General features: G+C 46.3%; 1 protein-coding gene across 1 annotated transcript in view; it reads left to right on the top strand.

Moving 5' to 3' along the window:
- TMEM108 (transmembrane protein 108) overlaps positions 1-13,858 on the top strand; it is a 163,852-nt gene that overhangs the window by 141,972 nt on the left and 8,022 nt on the right. Inside the window, exon 3 of the mRNA XM_009280375.2 lies at positions 8,802-9,914. Within this exon, the coding sequence (XP_009278650.1) occupies positions 8,802-9,914 (1,113 nt within the window). The remainder of the gene's footprint in view (positions 1-8,801; positions 9,915-13,858) is intronic.

The following is a 13,858-nucleotide window of genomic DNA, read 5'->3' as shown; positions in this document are numbered from 1 at the left end:
ATTGCAATACAGAGACGACATTTCACCTTTTCAAACATCACTTTTATTTATCCCTTTATTGTACTAAACAAATCCTCGGTTTGCTTTATGATGATGCCATCTAAATGTATAGAGGGATACAAAGTGGGATTCATCTCACCTAATTTTCATCACCTGAAAGCTGGACATCTAGTTAAAGCTCATCATCCTCTATGTGACCTCTTTTGCTAATGGCAAGAGAGGAGCCTCTCTGGGGTACTGGTCAACCTGTGGATGGGGTGAATTGCCTGCCAGAGCTACAGCTATCTTAGATTAAGCATGTAACTTTTACATATCTGAAGTTACTGTTTTGGGGAGTTGTCAGAAACCTTTTTAAGATGGCTTTGAATCCTCCTTTCCCCCTTCTTATTGCTGCTTGTGAAATGGATACCCTTGCTTGAGTCAGCATCTGTGACACCATCTACATCCTCTCTTCGGCGAGATCCTTTTTTAAGCTTTCCATCAGAGGCCACAGCTATTTGTGTTGTTGTCAAAACTCTTCAAAGGGTCCGGTGACATTGATGGTAGGTCTCTTAGAAGCCAAAGGTTCTGCAGTAACATAAATAGGATCAGCAGCACTAAGTGCAGGTGAAAGAAAAGCCAGCTGCACATCCTTTCTGTCTCCCTTGGCAACAGCATCCTGCCAACAAAAACTGCTGCCAAGTGAAGGCTGGAAAGGAAGGGATGTGCATTTGCAAAGCTGGGGCTGGACAAGCTTTGTGTGAGGGGTGAGCTGTCAGACCAAGGAACACTCGTGTGCTTTTAAAATTATTTTTGGTTTGTTCCATGTGGTTTTGGACAAGGGAATGCACAGAGCCTCTGTCCTTATGAAGAGTTTTCATCTGAAATTCCAAATGACGGTCTCTGCAGTTTTAAGCCATATGTTTCCATCCATGACAGCACACAGGGAAGAAATCTGTGGTGAGTTACTACTTACAGATGTGGCAAATCCTCCAGCAAAGGTTAAAATACATGGCATGGTTCTCTTGTTACACCAGCTGCAGCTTCGTGCTAAATCATTGTTTCAGCAGCGAGCTCTTAATCAGCCATGAGTTCTAGAAACTGCTAAACAAGCTGATATTTGCAAGGACCAATTTTTTTTTTTATAATGCACTAAATATCTTTATTTAGAAAAACCTTCAGACTGGAAACAGTAAGGGTAAAAAGTGAACTGCAGATGGCAGGGAGAAAAGGAGCGTCAGCATGAGAGCACAAAAATGCAAAGCAGATCTAAGATTATTATTTGTACTCTGTCTTTCCACGTCCTCCATGAAATGATCATGGCTGTGAAAACAGAGTTTGTCTAACTACGGGTAAAATATACTTGTGATACAATATATGCATCTGCCTAGCCTTCCTGATAGGGACTTCAGTCCCCGAAAATCAGCACTGGGGTCACTGTTGGAGGCTCCGTAGCTGCTAGTGCTGCCGAATCTCAAACCTATTGCCACAGCATCATTCCTTTCTGATTTGGCCACAGCGTCAAAAAAGAAGTCTGGCTGCAACATGCTTGTATCCAAGGCCTGAAAAAAGGAGGATCTTCTCACCTGGTATGAGAAGAGAGAAGAAGGAACTGGCTTTTCTCTCTAGCAAAATATTAGGAATGAATTTTGTGAGGAGCCCATATAACAAAACTGCTCAGGCTGCAGCACCCCTGGATACAGCAGAGACTCTGAATCAAAGACTGAGTAGTGGGGATTGCCCTCTGACCCCTGGGGGATTCCTACACTGCTCTCAGGAAGCCCCCAACTTGTTGCTCTCGTACCGTTTCCCCGTGCCTTTTGAGGGATTGGTAGTTGGCTGCACAGGGCACATTTTTGTGCTTTTCGGGCAGTGTGTTCTTCCAGACACCCAGCTGTGCCAGAGAGAAAGAGAGAAACAGAAAAAAGAAGAAATGGAAGAAGGGAGGCAGGATTATGGCTTTAGGAATCACAGGATCTGTGGACTTCTTTATGGTTACAAAGTAGACATTGCCCATTCACCACTGAGGAGTGAAGAAATAAAATACAGAACATGCATTTTGATGCCAGGGAAGGAGGAGAGAAGATCATCGCTATTTCATTCCCCATATTTTCCTCTGACAGGAATATTAATATCATTAGAGATAATTGAATAAAGTGGAAAGTCTGGTGGAGATACAGAAGGAGGTAGATCTGTAAAATCCATCCACACGCAAAAAGCTAAATGCTGCACTGGAGGGAGGGCACTCTGCCTTGAAATAGGGACTGAACAGCCTCACAAGGACGTGCAGCCGGGGTGCTTGTTGCTGTTTTGTTCCCAGAAAACGAGAACTGCCAGCAATCCTCTGGCATCTGAATAGACCCGTGTCAGACAAACTGTATCTGGACTTGATGGGAAACCAAGCTGGAATACCAAGCAGCCCTTCGATCTGCTGGCGGAGAGTGGAACTGGCTCAGTAAGTAATCTTGCCTTGCAGTTGCAAAGGTACTCCATAAAGGAGCAAGCCCTCTTGCTGCACAGCCCTGCAAGACACGCCTGCCTGGGCTGTCTCTGTCCTCATTCCTCCAAACCAGTTCCAACAATAACAGCAACTCCTGCGTGCAGCTGCCTCATTAGGGAGAAGATGTATTTTTCCTTTTTCTACTGAGGGATGAAGCTTCCAAATCTGTGTGATGTGAGCAGGTGAGGATGTCTGCTGACAAGTCCAAATGATATTTTCAGGTAAGTGATTACCTTGAACAAGCAGCTAGAGTCAGGCTCTTTCTTTTTCTTACCCTCCTCTCAGTAATTACTGTTGTCCTAGATTGTCAGTAAGCCTTTTCACAAGGTTTAACGGCTCAGATGTCTGTATATATTTAGCTGAATAGGGTATCTGAAGCATTTCTAAAGCACCTATTTCCATAGTATCTGTGAGTCTCTAGTGCAGTGGGAGAATGAACTGGGAGCTGCCCGCTCTGTGACTACACGACACTGTCCTATTTGTATCACCCATTGTTTAACTCCCTGGAGGACCAGAAATGAATTTTGATTTACAGGCTCACTCTCTCGAAGTCTGTGATGGAAGTGCATCTTAGAGGCAATAATAGTGTTCCGCAATGTTTTTATATCGTTAAAGGACTGGGACATCTTGCCACATGAAAACTGGAGCTACCGTTACTGTTGTTGCACAGGGAGTGTCAGCGAGTACTGCTTAATTTGTTTGTACATGTGATTTCCAGAGCTTCTGCTGATGCTGTTTTATGTTACTGCAAAAAGAGCTGTTACTCCGTGTGTCTCATTCCCTGCATTTTACCAAATACCTTGTGTATCGAAGTTGGAGTTGATCACCCTGTCTAATACTTACAAGGAAAAACAGACAATAACTTGTAAGTTATTATCTAGGAGTTCTGGCATGACAGCCACTGATAGACAGGCAGAGAAGAGAAATTTTCTATGCAGAGTAACCTACTTTTTTTTCCCTCAGTTCTGCCACCAATCATGGAGATGAAATTTACTTAACTCTTTGTTTGTACAAAGGCTGCTTTATTGTGAGTGAAAATCATATTGCTTTGACAGATTACGAAGAAATGACCGTAACAAAAATGACCATAACAAAAGTAATAATATATACTTTCTGCACAGTTTCCATCTATTAAGGATTCATTTTGCTCCCTGTAACATTTTAGGTTTGCTGAGAGACACATGAGAAGTTAATAGTATCGCGAAGAAAGCTTTCGTTACAACTATAACGTTGCTGTTGCTTTGAACGGGTTTTGCACAACCTTCTCTCACTATTAGTAAGTCAAGACTGTTGGAAGCACAGAGAGGCTTCAGCATCCCGTATACTGCCCATGTGCACCCAAGCCCTGGGTCTGTAGATAATGGGTCCTTTGTAGGATGGCTCCCTTTGCTTCCCTTGCCCGCAGCAGTCTGAAATAATGAGTCCCGCAGTAGGTCTCTGCACAAAAAGCTTTTCCTGTCTTCCTAGAGCAAAAATGTTTGCCAAGTACTGCTCAGGGTGGCTCTGTTTGTCTTGCTGCGAGGTCCGAGGTAGCAGAGGCCAGAAGGGGTCAAACACCAGACTGAGCTTGTTGTGCATATTCATTTGCTGTAGAAAATGTGAATGTGGAGCTCAAAAGTTTCCACTGTATCTCTGGCAATTAAGACTTGGTCCAAAGTCCGCTGAAGTCATTGGGAACCTTTCCACAGGCTTTAGATCAGAAGTTATGTAAGTTTGTGTTGTGTAAAGGGGGTGCCCCGGGGAGGCTGAATGTGCGAGCTGGCTCGACAGCCGCTTGCCTGCTCTGCCATGTCATGCAAAAAGGCTGTTCTCGAACTGCCCATGAAGTGTCCCGTGCAGCACCAGGCAGTATTAACTCCTAAATGAAGCCTTTTAATGTTGTCCTATGCCAGGAGACTGGCTCCCAGCGGGGAGTCCCGAGGTCCTGAGATAAAACAGTCAAAGAACGTCAGCTGCTGGGGCTGGAATCGCTTTGTTTTTCTGGTTTGGAGGGAGGCAGTTCTGCCTCCTGCGTGTAAATAAAAGGGTTATGAGGAAGTTCCCAACTGGTAGGACCCTGCGGATTTCATAGTCTGGGAAAGCAAAATATTCCTAACCCCCGACTTTTCTGAGACTCGCTGAGGACATCAACCGCAGTCTTTTAAAACATTGCTGTAAAGGAACTCCTTCATTTTCTTCACATATGCAACTGTACACACCATTTCTGGACTCCTCATAAGTGTACAATGGGAAGAAGCACTGCAGGGAGATCCTGTTGAGATTTGAACCATTGCACCAAGTTGTCAGGAAGGAGTTTTTTATGGCTAAATGTACATTGGCACCCTCTGTGTACACTCTGCTGTCACTCTGCTGTGCTTCATCCTTGAGTTAATTAATTTTGTACTTAATATTCCCTTCTTGGTTCACTATGCAAGACCACAGGATGACACAGTTCACACCACAGAGACGTCAGGTCAGTCAGCCTTCTCATTAGGGTTGAATGGTTTTAATGTAGTCATAAAACTAGACTCCGAAAGTGGGAATTTGACATACAGCATATAAAAGCCAAACCAGTTTGACCCCTTCTGAGCATAAGCTCCTACACCTTAGAAATGGCCCCTTATGAAAAAACTTAATGGTGTGAACTGACCTTTGAAAATGTGATTTATTATTATTTGCTATAATGTGCTTACATCAGTCTGTATTACCGTTATGCCAGCAGATAGTAAGGGCTGCCAGTCCTTACCCCAAAGGCCTCACGCTCTAAGTAAGATCAGTGCTAAGAGTCTTAGGCAGCCAAAACTGAAGGATTTTGGCAAAGAGCTGCAGGACTGCACTTTGAACTGACCAAGAGCATCTGCTATGTGCCATCTCACCTGGGATATCAAAACTTTGGCCATAACAACTTAATAGCAACCAGAAGGTTTCCTTTCAGTGGTAGTCTGATTGAGGGTAAGCTGAGGCACCGGGGGACGGTTGGCGTCATACCCACCATGGCCCTTTTCTCAGTGCGGGTGCATTTGTGAAGCAGAGACAGAGATTGGGAAAGGAAGAAATTTGAAGGGGTTGGTTAAGTCCGTTTCTGTGCCAAATGCCTCCTGCGCCTTAGTAGAGAAATTCAGAATATCATTTTCCTTGGCTTAAGCCGAAGTTGCCAAACAGGGCAGTCTAATATCAGGGACCTCAATAAGAGTCCCACTTTGTAAGACATTGCATATCCTCAAGTGATAGAAAAATAAGCGGGAGCTCTGGGCAATCAGGTCACAGCGAATCCAGCCAGAGCATGCTTAGGTTATGATGCAGAGCATCTGAAAATACTGATTCCAGCTTTACTTTTGCTTTCCAGTTGGCTGTTGATCAATTATAAAGCCAATTAATTCTACTTAAAAAGGCCAGCAAAGCCCACTGTGAAGTCCTTATTATCAGCTGATTCTCCCTAAATATACAGCACTGGCTATTTTTACAATGATCTACTAAGTTGAATATTTTTTCAATAGTTAGGGGCACAGATTAGCTCTGGTTGTCACTGAGGGAGTTTCTGTGGTCCATTCAAGCAATAAAAAAAAGTCCTAAGAAGCTGTAGCTTATGGGGCCACAGTGGCTCTGCAGAGGCTGTTAAAGGGAGTCTAGCAGATGAGCAAACCCTGACTGCCACAGCCTAAGACAGCCAAATGTCATGGTGGTTACTGTTTATTGTCAGATAAATTACTTCTGATGTAGTATTTCCTTTGAATAATTATTCATACTTTACAAGCCACCTAAAGGTACTAGCTAAATGCATCTGGCTTCCCGTGCCTGATGTGTGGTGACCTGCTATCACAACAGACTGCCCCAGAGAGATTATACATCTTTATAGCAGCAAGCTTCTGATGTGTCAGTATTTCAAGAAGTGGAGATGGATATTAGGTAGGTTTTTAGCCAAAGGTCGGGGTTTCTAACCCCAGGGCACAATATGCAGAAAAGCTGTCAACTTCCTTATTCCTTAAGGAATATCCTGAAGAAAAACATTAACCCAATAGAGATGTTTTTTCTGCGCATGAGGTGTGAGAGAAAGTAGTTACAGAAAGAACATCCAAAAATTTTAGCAGGCATTACAATCATTATAATCTACTATCTCAGATCTGTCAATGCACTTCATCTTGTGTGCTCAGAACAGCTGGCCTAAAGTTTCCTGAAACATTATCTCCACACACCAAATAAAAAAAAAATCGTCATCCTTTCCTCTTTGAATTTGTTCTGTGGCAGCAACTTGTCTTGGCATGAAATATTAGCCATATGGACACTAGAATATCTGCTTTGACCTTGACCTCAGAGTAAGTGCTGCCAAAAATGTGAAGATAACTCCTGCCTTTCATTTCCAAGAGTGATGCTCCACGAGTATAGCACGATCTGCTCTCCTGGTTGCATCTCGGTGTACAGAATATGTTTTTTTCTTTGACTAGGTGTTCTGCTAAAAGCATATTGTCTGCAGCTGGCTAGGAACTGGGAAGCAGTATCCCAGATGATGGTTTATTTGGCAGAGATATTTATTTCAGAAATAAAAAAAAAATGAGCTAATTTTAGCATCAGGCAGTGGAAAGTGCATTGCTTGTAATTGGCTCTCACGACGTTATCCAATCAGTGTTTTCATCTTCTGGATACTCTGCAAAGTAACAGGAGGTTTCTGGGGGCAAGACGAGGTGAATTTTGTTGGTTGCAGAGCTCTGTGCTGTTCTGGTTCAGAAATTATGGTTAGTGATCAAAGTAGTGCATTTAGCTGGGTAGGAGGAATAGGTACTGCTCTTCTGGTGAGTTTTTGCTGCGTGTATTGCACTGCTTGCGAATGGGTGTGAATGATGGACAGGATTCAGAATAAACACATTTCATGGCATTTGCATCTGCCCAATGTGCAACAGAGCCCTAGGGCCCAGTGGACACCTAATCAGAGATCTTCTTTCATTTTCTCAAGGCCCTGTCTTCCTTTTCTGCTGGTGCCCATAACAGATATTCCCAAGTAGGGTAGAACTAAATGGCATAACAATGCCCACGGAGAAAGCTGGCAAGCCTGGGAAGGGTGGAGAAGGGGGCAGGAAGGTACTCCACAGTCTTGGCTGGAAGGTGATCATTTCCCAGTTTGGAGTCCTGCAGCTTTGACGAACTCATCTCCCTGATTTGTTAAGGCTGTGACAACATTTTTCACCTTGACACCGCTGGTTGAAATTCACACTAGCACAACGCTAATGATGCCATCTGATGATGCTCAGTGGACTGTGCAAAATGGATTTATTCCGTGTGCTTCCTAGTGGGCAGAGATCCACATTACACTCGACAGCTTCAACATATGGAAATGGTGACGTGTGATTGATGTGGTCCCTGCAGGTCACGCTAACTCACGGTGTGTTAGCACTGCATCCCGGAGAGGCTTATGCTACTGCAGCTGCCCACATCCGTTATCTGGACTAGGAATAAATGGAAGAATTGATGTTCCCGGTGGTGTGAATCTGGCACCTCATGAAATGATGTGCACCACAGAGGGTGGCGGGAGGCAAATTTCACACAATCCAATCCCACAGCACATGTGAGCACAGAACAGGTTACAACCAAATATTTGTATATGGGCGCGAAGGGCAGTTGTGTTAGATTAAGTCAGACCCCTAATAATCACGTGGCTTTTTAAAATGGCTGTGATAGCTATGTTTTCTTGTTCATTTTTAAAATTTGGAGATTTCCACATCTCATACTCTAAAATAAGTGACTAGATTTTCTGAAATTGCTAAGTAAAGGACAGCATATATAACCCAGGAAGCCCTCTCATCAGACATCCCTTCTTGACCTAATTTTCAGCAAGGGCTAAGCAGCTGCTCTCTCAAAAAACAGATTGCTTAATGGCATCCAAGACTGGAGGCAGCCAAATTTAGGATTTTGCAGCCAAAAGAACGAGCGGACTGAGGTTCTCCATAATGATGCGGACGTTCATCTGGGAGGCCTCCTGGCCAAAACAAAAATGAAAACGTCTTTTGTTTCTACCCCTAAAGCGTAGGACGCTTTGTAGCTTCTACAAGGAAATCACCTGCCTACGGCACTTTAAAACACTCTCCTGAGTCCATACTACAAGCTCCTCTCTCCCTTTGCCGCAGAGATTCCCTGCAACCTTCCTGTTCCCACCTCGCCGCTCCCGTGGCCACGGGGCCACCGCAGCCCCTGTGGATTTTCCTTTCTCTTCCTACTTTCCCAGCCAACAAAGTTGGATGCTAACTCTTCTGTCCTTCTGCAGAACATGGAAGGTATTCCTTCCAGCCGTGCCATTCCCTGTCCGCTGGTCCCTCCCTGATGTCTCACCCTCTCTCTGTGTTTTTTCCTCCAGGTGTTCTACTGATCTTGGCACTGACAGAAGAGCTGGTGTTTTCTGTTCAGGTACTGTCTCCCACTGTCTCCTCCTCTCAGGGCTTCCTGATGGACACTACCACTATCACAGCCATGGGAACAACACCTCGCCACAAAGACCGCCATGCGGCAGAGCCCCTTCCCACGTCCGCTCGTGCTATTCCCCGTCCCGTCAGCCTGGCGGAGAAAGCCCCTTCCACCGGGCAAAAGCAAGCGAGCGGCCCTCGCGTCGGTGAAAAGGAAACGTATCATTTATACAACCAGAGTGCTTTGTACTCGGGACAGACTCGCCCCAAGGGGAAAATATTCCAGGTTTTCAAAGGCAACTTCACAGAGTCCTCAGAGCCTTACCTAAAGACGACCCTGCACTCTCCCTTCCCTACCCTGAGGAGCCCTTTCACAGACCACCCGTTTCAGTCCCAGACCGCAGCGTCCAGCGATCCAAATGGCACAGGGCTGGCAAGAACTACACACTCAGACCCTTCTCCCCACCGCAACACCTCGGGAAGCCTTAGGGAAGCAGAGCGAGGGGACGGGGCCGAGCTAGTGGTGCAGGAGGCAGATTTTGCCACCACAACTGCTGGACCATCAACTGATCCTGAAGCAGTGTCGGTGCCTTTTAAACCCACCCGCTACGGTGTATGGGATATGCTGAGCAAAAACAACTCTTGGGTAACCTTGAATCTCAGTACAAATGTCCCTCTGTTTGCTGGCCCTGGATCTGCAACAGCAGCAGCAGGTCACTCGGTTCAGACCAGTTTTGACGTCGGCATCTCCTCCCCGGCAGCGGGAGACCCCAAGGGACCCGCTCCAACGCAGCACGGCGCGGTGACTAACGCGACCTTGCTGGGCAGTGCTCTCTCTGCAGCGCCTGCCACGAGGTTGTCCAGCTCCATTTCCACGGCTGGCTCCACCGCCACCGGGAACTTCCTAAACAGACTGGTTCCTGCTGGGACCTGGAAACCCGGGGTGCAAGGAAACATCTCCCATGTCACTGAGGGGGACAAACCCCAGCACAGAGCAACCATCTGTCTCAGCAAGATGGACATTGCCTGGATCATTCTGGCTATCAGCGTACCTATATCCTCATGTTGTAAGTTAATTGGTGCTTTATTTTGCTGTCTCTTTCCTTAAAATTCAGATTTCGGCCCATGATTCAAGGACCAGGTGGAGAGGTAACAGAGGCAGGGCGGCTTGAGATGGATGAGAAGCGATCACTAGACAGAGATCACATTCACTGACCAAAGTGCTTAGCTTCAAAATGCAGGGCTAAAATGTTTACACTCAAAGCATACTTGCTCTGTTGCTATTAGAAATCACTTAGTCTCTTTGGGCCCTCCATTTGAGGGTGTAACACAAGGCTGAACAATTCTAGAAGGCAAAGCAGCTTTACTTCAAGGTGTTTAAGCTGGTGACCAAAAATCATACAAATCTTTAATCTAGGAACCACTATATGCTGCCCTGGAATTGGATTTAAAAAGCCCACTGCTAACCCAAAGGATTAATGACAGTTGTAATGACTAATACCTTAGGAAACACCAGTTTTCCAGCACAATAAAATATTTCATTGCAGGCAGTTCATGAACTATCAGATTTTAAAGTCTCATAACCAAAGTGCTGGTTTCCTCCATTTTAAGTCCGACTTTGCAGCTGCCAAGGGAGCAGGAAGAGTTTGAAATCCTGGCCTTCAGACGCCAGGAGTCAGCCACCTGCAGGACCGGGGCAGGTTGGGTTCCCAGAGCTGGCTTAGGGTCTCGTCATTTGACTCAGTTACAAAAAACACATGAGAAATTATGAGAAAGCTTGTGAGTGGGTGCCAGGGTGTCCCCTGCTTAGCTGGGTTATATCAGCGAGGTGGGACAACATATTCTCTGGGGTTTCACAGTTGCGGGGTGTGATTACGCTGATCTGTCTAGAGTGAAACAAAACCAAACATTTCCCAGCCTTTGCTGCCTGAGGAAACATAAAAGGGTAGCAGCCAACAATATTGAGTATTAATTCTGTTATTTACAGCTACGAGCCGTACTGAGGACAAGGCTAGATGAGCTGACCGAGCCAGTCTCGCACACAGCTTACTCCTGCCAAAAAGGAGTAAGTGCTGCTCTCTCCTGCCCTCTCCCGAGGCGCAGCCACCTGATCCTGCCCCTCTCCTTCTGCCTGGGCCTGACCTGACACCTCCCTGAGACACTTTCAGATTGCTAAAGTGGCCAAAAAATATTCACTCTGCTCTTTGGTATTTTCTGTCCACCCAGTGAGCTGAATCAGCTCCCCGCAGGGTCAGATGAGCACGAGACCTGGCGCAGATGAGGCTGCAGGAATACACACCTGGAGAGGGAGCCACACTAATCCTCTCAGCAGCCGCAAATTATTGGATTGGCTCAGCATATCTGTTAGACTTGCACCTCTGGGACCATCGGTTTCTGCTATTGCCAGCATGGTTAAAACCACAAGTGAGAACAAAGCTTAAACCTAAAAAATGGACAATCAATCAAAATAAAGAGAAACCAAAGCAGAAGTATGCATACATACTTCTGCGAAAGATGGAGAGGAGAAACTGGGATATAGCAAGCACATGATGAGAAGCAGCAATATTTGATGAACAGTGCCTTGTCTATCAATCAGTAGAAATAGAGGATCAAATAAATTCTTCCAAACATTATGTTTTGGGCCAATATTCAGAAAGAAAGCTGATCTGGATGGAAATCATCCAAATACAAAACAGAAAATATAATACCATACAACACAAGCATAGGAAGCATAACCAGTGTGTAAACTGGTCTATGATTCTGCCTGCAGTGTGCCATATATGAGCTAATAACTAATGATAGTTATTATTATTAATAATAATAATAATATGAAGAGTCTGTTGGCAGGACTTCTACCCCACTATTCATTAAATAGTGGTGTTTAAACTTTTCTTCTTATCATATGTGCCATAACAGTATGTGTTTGTATGACTGTGCCTATTCTGTTTCTTGTATTTGTAAGCTACATTTTTTAAAGAGGCAAATGTTATTTTGAAAATTATCTATACCAGCTCTAATACAACTGAATGTTTAAATGATTCAAATATTTAAGTCCTGCTTTCAGGACCAGATTTCTGAGGATGGTCTTCGGTGGGACTCTCCTTTTAAAATCTGGGGATCCTCAGACATATTTCAGAGTTGAAATGAATGGCAGGCAGGTATTTAAATGGGATTTTTTTGGATCTGGCTGAAGTGCCTAGGGAATTGCTTTCATCCAAAAGTTATGCTGTTTAAACTATGCCATGATAAGTGCTGTTGTACAGGCATAGGTTATTCCTATAGGAGAAGAAAAATAAGTTAAAACAACCTAAAGCACTTTTACCCAGATGCATATGTATCAGTCATGGCTGCCCTCTGTGCTGCACACCGGAGGGGCACTTTATTTCCTGACCCTCAGGCATCTGTGTATCTTCAGGCACGGGTGTGCGGTGTGCGGTATGGGGTGTGCAGTGTACAGCGTGCAGTGTGTGGTATGGGGTGTGTGGTGTACAGCGTGCGGTGTGCGGTATGGGCTGTGCGGTGTGCAGTATGGGGTGTACAGCATGCGGTGTGCGGTATGGGGTGTGCGGTGTGCGAAGGGGACTGTCGCCACCTCCCGGGCACAGGCGCCTGCAGCTGAGGACAGAAGGCCCCGTGCTGGCATTTGCTCGTCGCTTCTGGTCTAGAGGGGGCTGATGCTAGAGGCGGACGAAGAGTACAGCCATTTGGTTTTCATTTCATCTTCAAGGGGTGAAAATGTTTTTGGTGAGAGGCTCTCACAGCTGTTGTGGGCATGGACTGAGAAAACACTGTCCTGCTCCTGGCTTGGGACGCTGAAAGGTGGAGGTATCTCGGATATTGAGATTCAGCCCCATGCTCTTAAATATCTGAACTGCCTTAGGAGGGAACAAGCCACGGAGAAAGTCACTGAGGACTCCTGTCATGGGAGGTTATTGCTGCCTTGGAGCTGCGGGCTGGTGGCTCTGTGCTCAGGCTGGCACCTTCAAGGCTGCTAGCCAGACCCACCGAGGGGGACAGCAAGCCCTGAGCTGCTGCTGCAACACCTGTGAGAAAGGATAAGGCCCTGCACCAGGGGGAGAGGCAGCCCCGAGGCAGGGAAGTTAGCAACGCACCCTGGAAAGAAGTGGAAGGAGGTGAGGAGAGGCAACCAGAGCCTGTGCATGGCTGCAGAGCTGCAGGAATCTAATTAACTCGGCTCCCTCCTCCTGCTAATGAGGAGTGTCCCTGAGCCAGCTCGCTGACGTCTGGGCTGTTTCCAGAGCCCTTGCAGAGCTGTGCAGTGGCCAGCGCATCTCTCCTCTGCTGGGAGCCCTTGTGCCTTTCCCCATAATCTCTCCCCTGCGCGAGGGGTGGCGAGGAGGCTGGAAAAGCCTTCCTTCTCGGGGGGCTTCTGGGCACAGCTTGTGCTGCCAGAAATCCTCAGAAGGGAAGACACACCATGATGCTGCAGAGACACATCTGTCCCTCTCTGATGCATGGCACAGTAGGGCCCCACGCACTGCTCATTGTCACACCTTTTATTGACAGGCACCTGGTAAATGAAAACCTGTGGGCATTTTAACCTCCATAGCAGGGGAAGTGACCTGCTAGAGAGTGACCACAGGAGCCCTTGGCTCCTTGTCCCCACTGGAAGAAGTGCCTGGGATGCTGCACTTCTCCTCACGGAGGAAAGACCCTGCCAGGGCTCCTCACTGGTCCGTCCCTGCCATGGGGATTTGCACCTAAGAGCAGGAGGCAGCAGAGGGTTTGTTCAACATCGCTGTGCCCTGGCATCTGAGCCCCACTGAGTACTGGCAGGTCCTGCCAGCCGTGCTGGTGGCACGGGTCAGTGGCTATAGCAGTAGCCTGAAGACCTGGTCCTCAGGAGCTCGCCTGCTGAAGTAAGAGATGGTATTTAGCCTCTCCATCCTTACAGTACATATTTCTTTAAGGATGCATAGGTTTCTGAGTCCCACTGAAATCCCTTAAAATGTGTTGTGATTCCCCAGCCAGCAGCAACTAAGCACCACAC

The sequence above is a fragment of the Aptenodytes forsteri genome, unplaced genomic scaffold (genome assembly GCF_000699145.1).
Source record: "Aptenodytes forsteri isolate BGI_AS27 unplaced genomic scaffold, ASM69914v1 Scaffold523, whole genome shotgun sequence".
Taxonomy (NCBI): Eukaryota; Metazoa; Chordata; class Aves; order Sphenisciformes; family Spheniscidae; genus Aptenodytes; species Aptenodytes forsteri.
Note: the sequence above shows the minus strand (reverse complement) of the source record. Positions and strands in the feature narration are given on the sequence as shown.